Source organism: Marmota monax, unplaced genomic scaffold, assembly GCF_021218885.2.
Source record: "Marmota monax isolate L192 unplaced genomic scaffold, Marmota_monax_Labrador192_F-V1.1 WCK01_AAM20220418_F8-fsc00153, whole genome shotgun sequence".
NCBI classification, from domain to species: domain Eukaryota; kingdom Metazoa; phylum Chordata; class Mammalia; order Rodentia; family Sciuridae; genus Marmota; species Marmota monax.
In genome coordinates, this window is record NW_026692146.1 from 3339041 (window position 1) to 3354481 (window position 15441).

At 41.4% G+C, this 15441-nt stretch overlaps 1 protein-coding gene across 1 annotated transcript in view; it reads right to left on the reverse strand.

Annotated features, from left to right (window-relative positions):
- The window catches only part of Parp1 (poly(ADP-ribose) polymerase 1), a 44634-nt gene extending 32493 nt beyond the window's left edge, over positions 1-12141 (reverse strand). Inside the window, exons 1-2 of the mRNA XM_046419564.2 lie at positions 11859-12141; positions 7865-8030 (exon numbers count right to left, since the gene is read on the reverse strand). Of these exons, the coding sequence (XP_046275520.1) occupies positions 7865-8030; positions 11859-11978 (286 nt within the window). The 5' untranslated portion in view covers positions 11979-12141. The remainder of the gene's footprint in view (positions 1-7864; positions 8031-11858) is intronic.
- Positions 12142-15441: the final 3300 nt, after the last annotated feature.

A 15441-nucleotide genomic window follows, 5' to 3' on the forward strand; every position in this document is an offset into this window, starting at 1 on the left:
GAGGGGAAGGATGACCAGAAAAGGGCACAGAGGGAACTTTATGATGCAACAGAAATGTTCTACATTTTTTTTTTCAATTTATCAAACAAGAAACCCTCCTCCACCTTTTACTTTAAAATTTAAAAAATTTTTAATTAGCTGGACGCAGCTCAGGAGGGTGAGAAAGGAGGACTGGGAGTTCAAAGCCAGCCTCAGCAAAAGCAAGGCACTAAGCAACTCAGTGAGACCTTGTCACTAAATAAACTACAAAACAGGGCTGGGGCTGGGGCTGAGTGGTAGAGTACTTGTCAAGCATGGGTGAGGTACTGGGTTCGATCCTGAGAACCACATTAAAAAATAAAGTTATAAAAAAAAAAAAAAAAAAAACCCAAACATAGAAGATGTAATGAGGTACCATTATGTAATATTTGAAACATGTATACACTGCGTAATTATAAAATACCATTACCATGAAAAAAGAATGAAACCCTGACATTTGCAACAACGTGAATGGAAAAATAATAAAAACTAAAATGATGTTCTTCAAACATTGTTTCTTAGTGTTTAAAGAAATATTCTACAATTTGATAGGATAGGCATTAGATGGGTGTTCATTTGTCAAAACTAACTGAGCTGAAAAAAACTGAAATACATACTTGTGATATGTACATATAACTGTGTAAATTATTTTAAAAATTCCAAATACAACTAATACCAAAGACAAATACTATAAATGAGAAGACATGAACATTAGTGAAATTTTAATGTGGCAAAAGACATATTAGTTAAAAAGATTAAACTGGAAAACTACTTGTAAAATGTTATGACAGCATCTTCTACAATTCATAAGAAAAGAAAAAATAGCTCAAAAGAAAAAATGAGCAAGGACACAGGTTAATGTAGGCGTTCCTCAGTATCTGTGAGGGATCAGTTTCTAGGCCCACAACAATATTAAATCCAAGGATGCTCAAATCCCTTCTATAAAATGGCCTAGTACCTCCACATAAACCTATGTGGGTTCTTACATATATTTAAAATCATCTCCAGATAACTGAAATACATAATACAATGTAAATGCTATGTAAATATTTGCTATACTGCATTGTTTAGGGAATGAATAATAACAAAGAGTAAAATTCTATACATGCTCAGTATAGAAATGTTCTCAAACATTTTCTTGTTTTCTTTTTTTTATTAGTTGCTCAAGACAATACAATGATCTTGACATATCATACATTTGATTCAAATAAGGTATGAATTCTCATTTTTTCACGTGTACAAATTGCAGGATCACATTGGTTATACATCCATGTGTATACATACAGCAATCCTAGTGTCAGTTGTATTCTGCTGCCCTCCCTATCCCTCCCTCCCCTCCCCTCACTATTCTCTACCCATTCTACTGTGACACTTATCTCTCTCTCTTTTTCTTCCCTTCCCCTTCACACCATCGTATATGTATTTTGTGAACCCATGAGGGTCTCCTTTTGTTTTCCGTGCAATTCCCCTTCTCCCTCCCACCTCTTTTCCTTATTTCGTGGTAATTTTCTTCTCATGCTCTTCCTTTCCTACTCTGTTTTGAGTCACCTCCCTTATATCAGAGAAGACATTAGGCATTTGTTTTCTAGGGATTGGCTAACTTCGCTTAGCATAATCTGCTCTAGTGCCATCCATTTCCCTGCAAATGCCATGATTTTGTTATTCTCAAACATTTTCAATGTCAAGTTTGTATTACTGGATGTTGAACCCAAGGACTTAAAAAAAAAAAAAGCTAGCAGGCTGAGGTTATGGCTCAGTGGTGCAGCACTTGCCTAGCATGAGTGAGGCCCTGGGTTCAATCCTCAGCACCACAGGTAAATAAATAAAGGTACTGTGTCCATCTACAAGTAAAAAATAAATTAATAACAACAACAACAATAATAAGCTAGCAAACACATGACAAAATGTTCTACCTCACTAGGAATGAAATAAAAAAGATACTTTGGATACAACAACAAAACAATATATCTATAGATATATTGTTATATCTGATATATTGTTATACACCCACCAAAAAAAAAAAAAAGAGAGAGAGAGAGAGAGAGAGAGAGAGAGAGAGAGAGAGAGAGAGAGAATACTTTCAGAATGGCGTGGAAGTACAGAAATAGGTATATCAAGTATTACTGATACAAGCATACATGATGCAACCTTTCTGGAAGGCAATTTGGCACGTACATGAGGAGGTCTTAAATCTGTTCATCCTCTGAGCAGTAATTCCACTTCTTGAGATTGAAGGAACAACTGGACAGATGCCCAGGATGTATAAGATGTTTATAGCAGCTCTATTTTTCAATTTAGCTAAAAGGTCATAATTCTGGTCTTAAAATCAGCACAGCCTGGATGTGAATTCGGTTTAGGACTTACCACCAGTATTAACTGAGTGCTGTCTACCTGACTTCTCTGTGCCTTAGACTCCTTAGTCTGCCTTGAGACCTACTGCAAGGGCTGAATGAATAGATATTAAATGCCTGGAATGGTACATGAAATTTGGTAAGACCTGAATAAATGAATCTTACTTATCTCTTAAAATTAATGATGAAAATCTGTAATTTAAACAAAAAAAGAGTAAATATCAAGATGTAAAAGTAACACAGAGTTCAATATCATCGAACTGTAAATCAAAACCACAATGAGATATCACTTCACACACATTGGGATGGCTATTTTAAATAAATAAAATGGTTAGTTAAGAATGTGGAGAATTTGGAACTCTTACATATTGCTGGTGGAAATTTAAAATGGTATAACTCCTATGGACAACAGTATAGAGGCTCCTCAAAAAATACAGAATTACTGAATGACCCAGGGATTTCAATTCTGGTATATATAGCAGAGAAGTAAAAGCAGAGTCTCTCACTAATATGTGTACACATCTGTTCATGGCAGCATTATTTATAACAGCCAAATGTGAAAACCACCCCAAATATTCAATGACATGTGAATGGATAAACGAAATGTTTATACAATGAATGAAATATTATTAAGGAAGTAAACTCTGACACATTACAACATTGAGTAAACCTGGAAGACATCAATCACAAAAGGACAAATATTGCATGATTCCACTCACATGGGGTATCTAGAATAGTACAGTTCAGATAGAAAAAACAGTGGTTACCAGGGGCTGAGGAGAGTGAAGAATGGGGACTGTTGTTTAATGGGTACCGAGTTTCAGTGTGGAAAGTCAAAAGATTCTAGAGATGGATGATGGTGATGGTAATGTGAATGTATTTAACGCCATCAACTGTACATTTTGAAATTGTTAAAATGACAAAAATTTTCTTATATGTATTTTATAAAACAACAACAACAAAAGGAGAATGAGTACTAAAACAATATTTTATAAAGAAGACATTTCACAATATTAATCTACATTAAAGGTCTAGATTGAATTAAATTTTTCATTATGCCTAGAAATAGCATGTTAGGCCTTTTGGATTAAAAAATCCCTGGGCAATTAGTAGTATCTTAATTTTATGGTTATAATGGTTTCATGAAATATATTTACAACAAAATTAATATGCCTTTTCATGTTATAAAAATTATAATTTGATATATTTTAATTATAACTAAACATAATATATTTAGGTCTTTAAGTCTGCAACTTCTGTTATCCTGAATTCAAAAGGGAAAAGAGCCACAGACCAAGAAAAATTTTAATAAATTAATTCTCTGCTAAAACAGACACATGTAGAGTCATTCTTGGCAAATTTGCTCAAGATTCTGAGGTGTTACTGATCTTTCAATTTTCAGCAGACAAAAACATTTGGAGCCACACATACCAACAACTGCAAGAAGGCTGAGCAAAGAGAGGAAGCACACTTTAGCACAGACACAAACAGCTCCCTGGGGAAGAAAGGAGCGACATCCTGGAGTCATGAGAACAGGTTAAACTGGGCCAATTTAGGAAGGGAGAAGGTTAGGAGGTAGTTTCAGATTATTTCCTTCAAAATGCAATGAAAAGTGATTCTTATCATTTAAATGTGGGGCTGGGCATTGGAGATCAATGGTAGAGTGCTTGTCTACAGGTACAAGGCCCTGGGTTCAATCCCTAGCATACCAAAAATTTTTTAAAATAAAAATTTAAAGGCATCCAGAGAGTTAGTTTGTGGACACTGTAACTGACTTCTGAAGTTTACATGGAGAGGAAAAAAGGTTAAGAATAGCCAAGACAATACTGAAGAGGAACAATGTTGGAGGATAGACTCTACTGGACTTTAAGGCTTACAGTTAGCTACTGCAATCAAGACAGGGTAGCTAAAGGATAAACAAGTAACAGAACAGACAGCCCAGAAATAGACCCACATAAATACAGCCCACTGATCTTTGGCAAAGAAGCAAAGTTAATAATGGAGAAAAGAGTCTTTTCAACAAATGGTGCTAAATCGGACATTCATATACAACAAAACAAAACAAAACAAAACAAAAAAAAACCCACCCCCACGCCAAACAAGAATCTAGATACAGATCTTCAACTGTTCATGAAAGACAACTCAAAATGGATCACAGACCTAAATGTAAAACATAAAACTAGAAGATAACAAGAGAAAACCTGTTATGACTCTGGGTCTAGTGCTGACATTTTAGATAAACCCCAAAGGTAAAATCCATGAAAGAAGTAACTGATAAGCAAGACTTCACTAAAATTTAAAAACTTCTGTACTATGAAAGACATTGAAAAAAAAAGACCAGTCATATACTGGGAGAAAGTATCTGCAAAAGATATTATCTGATAAACAGCTATTATCATAAGTACACAAAGACCCACCCCACTCCATGTTGGAAATGGAACCAGGGCCTATGCATGCTAGGCAAGTACTCCACCAGTGAGCCACAGGCCCCACCCCAAAATACAAAAGGATTCAAAGCTTAGTGGTAAGAAAACAACCCAATTAAAAATGGGCTGATGATCTAAACAGACACCTCACCAAAGACATACAGATGACAAATAAGCATGTGAAAAATTATTACAGCACTAGGAAAACATAAAGCAATAATAAAATACTATACACCTTCCATAATGGCCAAAATTCAAAACAGAATACCAGCAGAGATGTGGATAGACAGGAATTCTCATTCAACTACTGGGACTATAGAGCGGGTCAGCCATTTTTGAAGATAGTTTGGCAGTTTCTTACCAAACTGAATATACTTTTACCCTAAGATATAGCAATCATGCATCTACACAAAGGAGTTGAAAATATATTGACATGAAAATCTGCAGACATTTATAGCAGTTTTGTTTATAACTGCCCAAACTCAGAAACAATCAAGATCTCCTTCAGCAGGTAAACAGATAAAATAAGGTACAGCCAGCCATTTGATGGAGGATTACTTAGCACTAACAAGAAACAAGCTATCAGAAAAGATTGAGAGGAACCTTCAATGCCTATTACTAAGTGCAAGAAGCCTAGTAATAAGATTCTAACTACATTTCTTTGAGGAAAAGGCAAAACAAGGGAGTCAGTAAAAAAAAAGATCAGTGAAGGCCATGGGTTAGGGAGGAGGGAGCAATGAACAGGCAGAGCACAGGAAATTTTTAGAGCAGTGAAACTAATCTATGACACTGTAAAAGTAAACACATTCAAAATACATTTGTCAAAACCCACAGAATGGGAATGCGGTTGTGGCTCAGTGGCAGAGTACTTGCCTTGTGTGTGATTCTCAGCATTGCACATAAATAAATGAATGAATAAAATAAAGTGAACCCTAACGTAAACTATGGACTTTGGGTAATAATGATGTGCAAAGTAGGTTCACTGATTCTAACAAGTGTGCTACTCTGGTGCAGGCTGTTGGCCGAGGGGGAGGCTATGGAGGACTAAGCAAAGGGTATATGGAAAATCTATGCACTTTGTTCCATTGTGCTGTAAACTAAAGTTTCCCAAAAAACTGTGTATGTGTATATGTGTACATAAACACAGAAACTTGAACAAACTGACCACTGGAACAGAAAATTTAAGGACCCCCAAACGCAGGAATTTTTATAAATAACAAGTCCTCTTTATCAGTGGGGAAGATGATAAACTATTCAATAAGTGGAACTGGAAAAACTCGGCTGCTGCCTGGAAAAAGTAAAATTGGAGGCATTCCTCACATCACACACCAGCACAAATTCCAAACAGATCAAATGTTTAAATGAAAAAAACAAAAAGAACCATAAAACTACATGTCCTGGTCCAATTCATCTACGTCCTTGGGCTCATTCCTCTTCCCAGACTTGGGCTACTTACTCCATGGAGGCCATGGCTGCTGGGGCCACAGCCTTGTTCCCTAAGGTTGCCACTATCTCAGGGTAAGGGTCAGGCCACAGCTCTGACCAACAGGCCATCTCCATCAAACCCAGGGAGTCGCTGGGCAAGGTGATACATGCCTGTAATCCTAGTGACTTGGAAGGCTGAGGCAGGAGAATTGCAAATTTAAAGCTAGCCTCAGTAACTTAGTGAGACCCTGTCTCAAAGTAAAAAAATAATAAGTGCTGGAGATGTAGCTCCATGGTAAAGTGCTACAATCCCTGGTATAAAAAAAACAAACAAGAAAACAGCCCCCCAAATCAAAACAACAAACAAACAACCACAAATCCAGGAAGTCTTTGATGTGAGATCTGATTGCCAGATACTCTGAGGCTGAGTACCACACTCAAAGTGCACAGGAACAACTGCACTCAGGTGAGCCTGGTCCAATAGGGGTGATAACACATCCTCCTTCCTCTTCAAGGGTCTTCCTGAAGCTTGGTGGTGAAGACCTGTTTGGAGGCAACTGACTATTTCTTATGAAACTATGGTCAGCCTGACATGCTGCCATACATAGTTGGCCCTTTGTGGATTTTGCATCCATGGATTCAATCAATTGTAGATAAAAAATATTTTGGCAAGAGGTAAGGAGAAGGTCACCTCTATAGTAAACATGTACACTTTTTTCCTCCTCATTATCCTTAATTACTACAGTGTAACAACTATTTGCACAGGCATTGTGAGTAAACTAGAGATGACTTCAGGTATACAAGAGAATGGGTGTAGGTTGTATGCAAACACTACAACATTTTATATAATAGTCATGAGCATCTGGAATCCTGGAACCAATCCCTTGATTATACCATGGATATCACCTTCCTCCTTCCCTTTCTACTCTGTCTTGCCTCAGGATTTCTTCTCATAATAAGGAATTTAATCGCTTTGCTTTATGCTGTTTCCTATGTAACCTGACATGACATGGGCTAAGACATCAGAAGAAACTATGGAAACAATAAAAAGATTTGTGATTTCCAGGGCTTAGTGGGAAGGAAGGGATGAACAGGCATAGCACAGAGGATTTTGTTTATTTCTTCTTTTTTTTTTTTTTTTTGTGGTGCTAGGGATGAAAACCAGGGGTTTATGCACACCAGGCAAGTGCTCTACCACTGAGCCACATCCCCAGTCTTGCACAGAAGATTTTAAGGCAGTGAATTTACGAATGCTGGAAAATAATGTCTCAATGTATGTTCACCGACTGTAATACATGTACCGTTGAGGTGGGGGAAAAACTGATGGTAATGGGAACTCTACTTTTGTACTTTTACTCAATTTTGCTATGAAAACTCAAACTGCTCTAAAACACAAAGTAAACCAGACTAAATAATCATTAAGAGCTACATCTCAAACATGTGAAAAGTAAAAGGCCAAACACGCTCCAGGCAAGGCAGGTTGAGGAGCTGTTGCTAAAACACAAGGGCACTGGGCTCCTGAACCACCTATGTGAGACACAAAAGGAAAGATGGGGGACATTCTTTGCTCCCTCCAAAAAAGACCCTCTGGAAGCTTTGGGAAGGGGGGAGACAAACTCCCAAGCCCTCCCTCTGTGTACGCACCAGTCACTCCTCCAGCCTCCGCAGTCTTCTTGACCTTCTGCTGGTCATCCCAGCGCAGCTCAGAGAACCCGTCTATCTCAAGGTCAGGCTGCCGGATAGAGTGGCCCACCTTCCAGAAGCAGGAAAAGTGGTACCAGTGTGGGATTTTTCCATCAAACATGGGTGACTGAAAGGCAAGGAATCAGAGGTGGTGAGTGAGCATTCAACCCGCAACTCAGGCTTGCCAGACCACCCCAGCTTCTGTGTACGGCATCACAGTGAATGTTCCCTTCTCTAAAATGGCCTGGTCTGTGTCCTCCACATATCCCACAAGGAGCTGCACGTAAATGATTAACAACACTTCTATCCTATGTTCCTCCTCAAAATCCCAACAGCTTAGAGAACTGTGGCTGACTACTGCCATGAAGTGGTAGTGTCCTACAACAGATCTCTGGCTTGTGTCCCTTTTAGCTCCTTGTTATTCCACATTAGCGATTTGCTGCACAGACTAGTGAAATGTGCAAGGCACCCGTTTGGTGTCCTGGCCCCACTGCACCTGCTGGGAAAGGCCAGACAGCCACAGCAGTCACCTTTGGACTCAAAGGGCCTGGACAGCCTAGAAAGCGGCTCTTTAAATGCTTCTGCAGTTACCAATAATGAGGAACAAGACCCAGATAATGAGAAAGGCAGAGAAAATGTGTCAGAAAAAAGTGTCAAGTTTGCAGCAGTCAGACAGATAAATGGAATGAATTAACTTCTGTGAGGGAAGCACTGAGCAATAACAGGGTTAGAGAGCCCTGACACAGAATGATCTGCCTCTCTTTTAGGAAAAGGAGATAATTTTCTCCCCCTAAATCTAGAGGGGGGAAAAATGGGAAACAGCAGAAAAGATGCACCCCCTCCACCCCATGGGCTGGGGTTGTGGCTCAGTGGTAGAGCGCTCGCCTTGGACGTGCAAGACCCTGGATTTGATCCTCAGCACCACATACAAAAATAAACAAGTGAAATAAAGGTGTTGTGTCCAACTACAACTAAAAAATAAATATTAAAAAAAAAGAAAAGATGGGCCCCCAAAACTAGATGACAAATAGCATTTCTGTGAGAAAACCCATGTTCTCACTCCACCAGATCTCACCAGGAAGTCCATGCAGATCCCCAAGCATCTGGCTGTCAAGGACACCAAAAGTGGCTTCAACTTGGCTCTACCTGGAACCTTCCCTGGTCAACCCCTCCTTGGCAAGCTCAGACTACCCTTGCGCAAAAGAGGACATGTGCCTGTAGCATTTCTTCCTGGCTGTGCTGGGGGCCCCATACCTTCTGCTCCTTGGTCTGGGTGCTGTGTTGAGTACTGGGCATCTGAGAGGCACTGCCCAAGGGCTCACACCACAGATGAGTCCTCACCCAGCCATCCCAAACCTTCACTATTTCTTCTGTGTAAAAAGGCCACACCACCTGCCTGTCTACACAGACAGACGACTGTGCTGTGTGCCAAGAATGCTCAGGGCTGAGGAACTCACAGGCCCACCACCCCTCCCAGTCAAAACACCCCACCCGAGGTCCCAGCTCCTCTCTCTGAGGCTGCCTCAAGGCAAGACAGCTAAAAAGTATCAGGTATTGGTTGCTTGGAGAACAATCCCCCCATACAAATGTAAAAGAAGGTATTTAAATTCAAGCACCGAGAAGAATGACTTCTTTCTTTTTGGCTTCCACAGCTCAGCCTATAGGACCAACTTTAAATTCTGAATTAAAATTTCCAATTACAACTACAGAAAAACCAAGCTAACTTTGAATAATAAAGAGTTTCTATCTAGTAAAGGGAAGGAGGTCCCAGAATGCTAAATTTTATCAGGTTCAGGTTCCTCTCAGGAACCTTCCTGGAATTCCCAGCAGCAGCAGCAGCAGCCTCCTCCTCCTCTTCTTTTCTCAGTACACTGGCTATACTTGGGTTTCTGCCCATACTTCCCACTAAGAGGATCATCTGGCTGAACGGTGAGGCCTAAGAAAGTCCTTTTTTTGGAGTAACACCTGAAATGCATAATAAACACAGGAAACTATACTGAAATAATTATCAAAACATTAAAAAAGCGCTTTCGGGGTACATTAATCTATAAGCTTTACCACTCATAACTAACGGTAATTCTGAAGTAGTCACGATTATGTATGCTATTTTGAGCAATCCCCAGCTGTAAAGTGATTTGAAAATGTCTCTTGTTGTGACAAAAATCCCAGGTAAAATACCTTTGATTTGCTGCTAATATTGATGACTGGAGAAAATAATGAACTTAATGTAGAGATTAGTAAGGATGAGATGTGAATTTTTTCTTACCTAAACTTGGGGATCTCTTGTGTTCTATTATTCAGTCACCCACAGACCCAGGTTAAGAACCCCTGGCACTAGCAGGGGGAACTTAAGAGCAGGCCTATACATTTAAGGTAAAGATCAAAGACCCTGGGTATGGTGGAGAGACTCGCTCTTCACTGTTCTTCAAATCTTATGTCCTATCTATTTCTCCAGTCTCATCTTCCTGCCCTACTTCTGTGAACAAGAACTCTAAAGCTCCCACACTTGGCTAAGACATCTTGGGTTCTCTCCTGGGCACACTGCGTAGTGCCCAGCTCCACCAAGTACCACCCACCCTGTACAGCAATATTTCCCAAGCTCGGAAGGATTGATTCTCTTGTTATCCTCTTTGTTAAAAAATAAACAAACTACATCTATCTTCCCTAACCTCTAAATAAAATCATTTTATTTTCTATCCTGAATGTCAGCAGCAAAGCAAAGGTGTGTTAGCAGTACGTGTGATTTCTGTCACCAACGGTAATTACAGGTATTAGTTAACAGTGCTTGGAGCTTATGAGGCACTTACATGTCTACAGAATGAAAAAGTACTGTGCCAGGTACTGAGACAGAAGGCCCTGAAGATTCCATGATGACAGCCTCAGTCCCTGCCATATTGTGAAATGAGATAACAGAAGTACAGTTGGCCCTTGGTACCCACTGGATAAATGTTTTCCTGCCCTCTACCCAAGTACTGAAAAATCCCTTGAGGAATATCAGGTCATTCGTGAAACACATTACAGTCCAGGGCAGAGAGGGAAATCAATTACCTTGACCATTAGCACTGAGCTTGGGTAACAGCTTATGCTGACGATGGGAGGAATGGGACAACACTGAACCAGAATTTCAAAGGCAGACAACAGCAAACTGGAAACCTGAGAAGGCAGGAACCTCTGGCCCTGGCAAAGGCCTGCTAGCCCACCCCTTCATTGCAGCACCTGGACACTTCCCTAACCACCTTGGAAGCCTCAGAGAACACCAGAGGGGACCCTCCAATCTTTCAAAAGAACCTAGATAAGAAAGCCCCAAGAGCCACTCTTCTTCAAACCAGACAGCTGCAAAAGCATGGACAATGAATTTGTGAACCTGCAAAGTTTGAGGAAAAGGTTTTTCAATCACAAATCAGGTCCAAAGTGAATTCACTACAGGGAAACGAAACTGCCTTGCAGTTTTGCATAATTAAAATAAAAAAGGAGAGGGTGTGGGTGTTGAAATGAGAGCCAAAAATAGGTTTAAGAAAAAAAGAAAAAATCCTCACATGCCAATAGACACCACCCATGTAAGACAAAAATCTTCCAGAAGGTAGGTCATAATCAGAGTAGCACAGATTTTTTTTTCTTCCCCGAGGCGAATGGCAATAACACAAGAACTCCGCCACCCAGAAAGAAGTGGTTTCTTAGTTTTACAGAGCAAATGGTACCGCTAGCTGAAAACTCTTATTTCCCGGGCTTTTCTTGCAAGATCAGCAAAATCTCCCGGAAGGGTCGACCGGGAGGGCCACGGGGGGCGGCGGCAGCGCCACAGGCCTGGCGCGTTCCGAGACGGTCCTCCGTCCTTCCTGCCCCGACACAGTTAACCAGGTGGGACCACGCGCCTCATCCCGCTGCCCACAAAGCGGCCCGGGACGCCCCGGGCTGTGCCGAGCGCCCGGCTCCGTCCCTCCCCCCACCCCCGCACCTGCACCATGATGGCCATCCGGAGCGAGTCCTTGGGGATGCTCTCGCTGCATTTCTTGCAAGAGGCCCGCCCGCTTTTGGCGTACTCGACTCGGTAGAGCTTGTCCGAAGACTCGGCCATCCCTTCGCTCGTGCAGCTGCGGCTCTGGGACCAGACACCGCAACTTGGACGTACACCACCGCTGCAGCCGCTTCACCACTCCGCCCGCGCCAGTCTGCTCTCCGCAAGTGCTCAGGCGCCCAAAGCCGCTACCGAGCACGCCACGCCGACCACCGCCGCTCCCCGATAGATTGCTGATGCCTGGCGGCGGGAACGCCCCCAGCGCCCGCGCTTAGGGGCGGGGCCAGCGGCGGGAGTGCCCCCTGCCGGCCGGGAGGGGCGAACTTTCCTAGGCGGGTGGGGGTCTGAGTTCCCGCGTGTCTAAGCGCCACGGGTCGCTACAGCAGCAATAGTCACTGCGGATTTTTCTTTTTGAGCCGCGATCTCGTTACTCGACCTTGAATCGCTGGGCTCGAGCGATCCTTCCGCTTCAGCCTCCCCAGTAGCTAGGACTTCAGGTGTGCACCACCACGCCTGCACTTCACAGATGTTTTCATACCACTTTAGAGTTAGAACTCAAATTATTAAGATAATCACTACTTGAAAATTGTGGAACTCATTATTTGATGTAGAACTGTATTTTTTAAATACAAAGTTTCTTTTTTTAGTTCCATGCCTTTTGTTTTATTCATTTAATACATTGTATGGTGAGCGTGCCATATTTTAGACTGTTCACTTCTGCTTTGGAAAACAAGAAAAACAAGCAAAGAGATACAGCTGTTAAGTAGGCAAGTAGGTTGAGAGACACCAGTAGAATCCTAAAAGTTAGTAACCTGTTAGCTGTGTTGAAGGTAAATGGAATAAATAGCATCCATGATGAAACATGTTAAGAGTTTTACTTAGAGAGTAACCAAAAGACATGTTCATTCCACCTCTGCTTTGGCAACTATGTCATCTCTAAATGGCTATCCTTTGGTCCCATTCCGTCATCCATATGCTCTGCCCCCAAAATGCAGATAAATCCATGGCTGTTCAGTAGGCTGGTTGGCAAGCTACAGCTGTGGCCAGGTGAACTTCTAAAAACTGGTTATACAGTTTATTTGCCCTAAATTTACCTAACCTATTTTTGTCCCCCTTTAAGACTAAGGACACCAAGATTAGAGTATTTTCAAGATTTTCAGGGACATTCAATTGCCAGCCTTTAAACTCTCCTCCTCCAGACCTCCTGGAGCAGTGCCTAGATATCTCCCATTATTGTCCTACGGGGTAGCAGAGCATTGCAGGCAGATTACCTCATGATGAGACTGCCCACTAGGCAAGAGCAATCATCTCAAATTGCACCCCTTTTTAGGATCATAGATCTGATAGATAAATTTCCTGAGCAGCAAATGGAGATTGCCCTCAATGATAAGAATTTCTCTGGAGCTATTTCATAGAACCAGAACTGAAATAATGATGAACCAGTCCACAGTTTGACCAAGACTGCTTAATTATACATATCTCCAGCCCCTTCCCCAGTTCTTCCTGCACTTAAAACTCACGTTTATGAAAACTAAGTACTAAATCAGGACTGAGACGCTTTATCTCACTTTGCCTTCCCAATATGGCCATGTTGATTAAAATCCCTTTCCCTTTTCTGTCCCCATTTGGTTTTGGGGGAAAATAGCCAGATTGATTTGTTGGGACCCCCAGAGTCTGGCCTAGGACTCTGGTCACAGTACCTTGTATTGAGCCACCAAGAACATCCTCAGCTGTGATCCTCTAATCTCACCATTAGTGGGGCAGGCTGATGCCACAGAGATGAACACATGGTTCTTCTACCTTTCTGTACCTTATCCTGTAAATGTTATCTATCCTAACAAGTTTTCCTTTTGCAGGTAGTTTAAATCAGATGTTCTAAACTAATTCAATAAGCCCTGCAATTCCAGCATTGTAATTTGGTCTTTGAAGCATTCTGTTTTGTGGCTCTGGGATAGCTTGCCTGAGAGTGTCTCTGGAAGATATTATTGCATTCAGGTAATTTTTTACATGATGTTTATTCCTGAAAGAGGTCCATAGGCTTCCTGAGACCACTAAAATGGTCCTGTGCACGTATTCAAATGGTTAAGAATTCCTGCCCTGGAATCCTAAGGAGAACCAATCCTGTCCAGTTGCCTGCTCAATATTTTTGAATGATGGCTTAGTATATACTTCAATTAGAGACAAACTTTCTCCTCTGCTCCCCACATCAGGATATGGCCTACCATTCTCCATATTACTTGGGCCAAACACCTTGGTATCACCTTTTTTCCTTTCTAATCTGTCTCAAGTCACCAAATCTTGACTTTGATGGTTTCTCACCACCTTCCCCAGCACTGTCACAGCCACTGTGGTCTTCTGTGATTCTGAGATAGTGTCTTACTTGGCCTTCTTCAATACCTGTCCTCCTGCAATCTTTTCTCCATGAAACCATATGCAGTCACTTTATATGTCAACCTGTGTCACTTCCGTGCTCAAAACCCTCCAGAGATTCTTCACCACTTAGAATAAAATCCAAGTTTCTCCCCTTGTTCAGGTCTGGTCCTTGCCCACTTCTCAAAATTCATTGCTGCCCCTTCTCTATAGCTCCCTCTGCCATAGAGAGGGAGCTCTATGGCAGCCTCACAGGTCTTCTGCCTGTTCCTCAAGCACCTCAAGATAGCTCCCCACCTCAAAGCCTTTTTTGCATCAACTGTTGCTTTTCTGAAATAGTCTTCACCCAGCCAGCATGCAGTTTACTCCGCTACCTCATTGAGCTTCTGCTCACAAGCCACCTGGTCTATCCATCCCCAGGTATTCCTTGATTACTTTAGCTGAGATGCTGCTTATATACTTCTTTGCACTTATTACTCTTTTTTTTTTTTTTTTGGTACCTGGGATTGAACCCAGGGGTGCTCCACCACTGAGCCACATTCCCAGCCCTTCTTTGTATTTTTATTTAGAGACAAGGTCTTGCTAAGTTGCTGAGGCTGGCTTTGAACTCTCATTCCTTCGCCTCAGCCTCCTGAGCTGCTGGGATTACAGGTATGTTCCACCTCACCCAGCACACCTATTACTCTTAACAATATATTTTATGCGTCTGTATATGTTTATCATTTTTCTCTCTCACTATACTGGAAGCCCCATGAAGGCAGAAATTGTTGTTTCTTTTGCTCACAGCAGTATCCTCAGTGCCTGGAACAGTGCCAAGCACTCAAAAACACTTGTTGAAAGAATGCTGAACCCCACACTTGGCCCTCTCTCTGCACAGTCCAGCTATTTAATTAATAATATTCTTTCATACTTGTGTAGCTTTTCATGTTACAAAGGGCTCTCATAAACATTATTTTGTTTGTTCCTCATTATAATGCTGCAATTGGTTTTTGAGAAACTAATAAACAGTTTTATTTACTTAGAAGCATTCAGAATGTTCACAAAGTAGCTGCTTTTTTTTTTTTTGCAAAGGGCTATTTAGATAACAGTGTAAGAATTTCATTTACCCTGTGTGAGCTTATATGAACAGAAAGCTCTTCAAGAAAAAAACCCG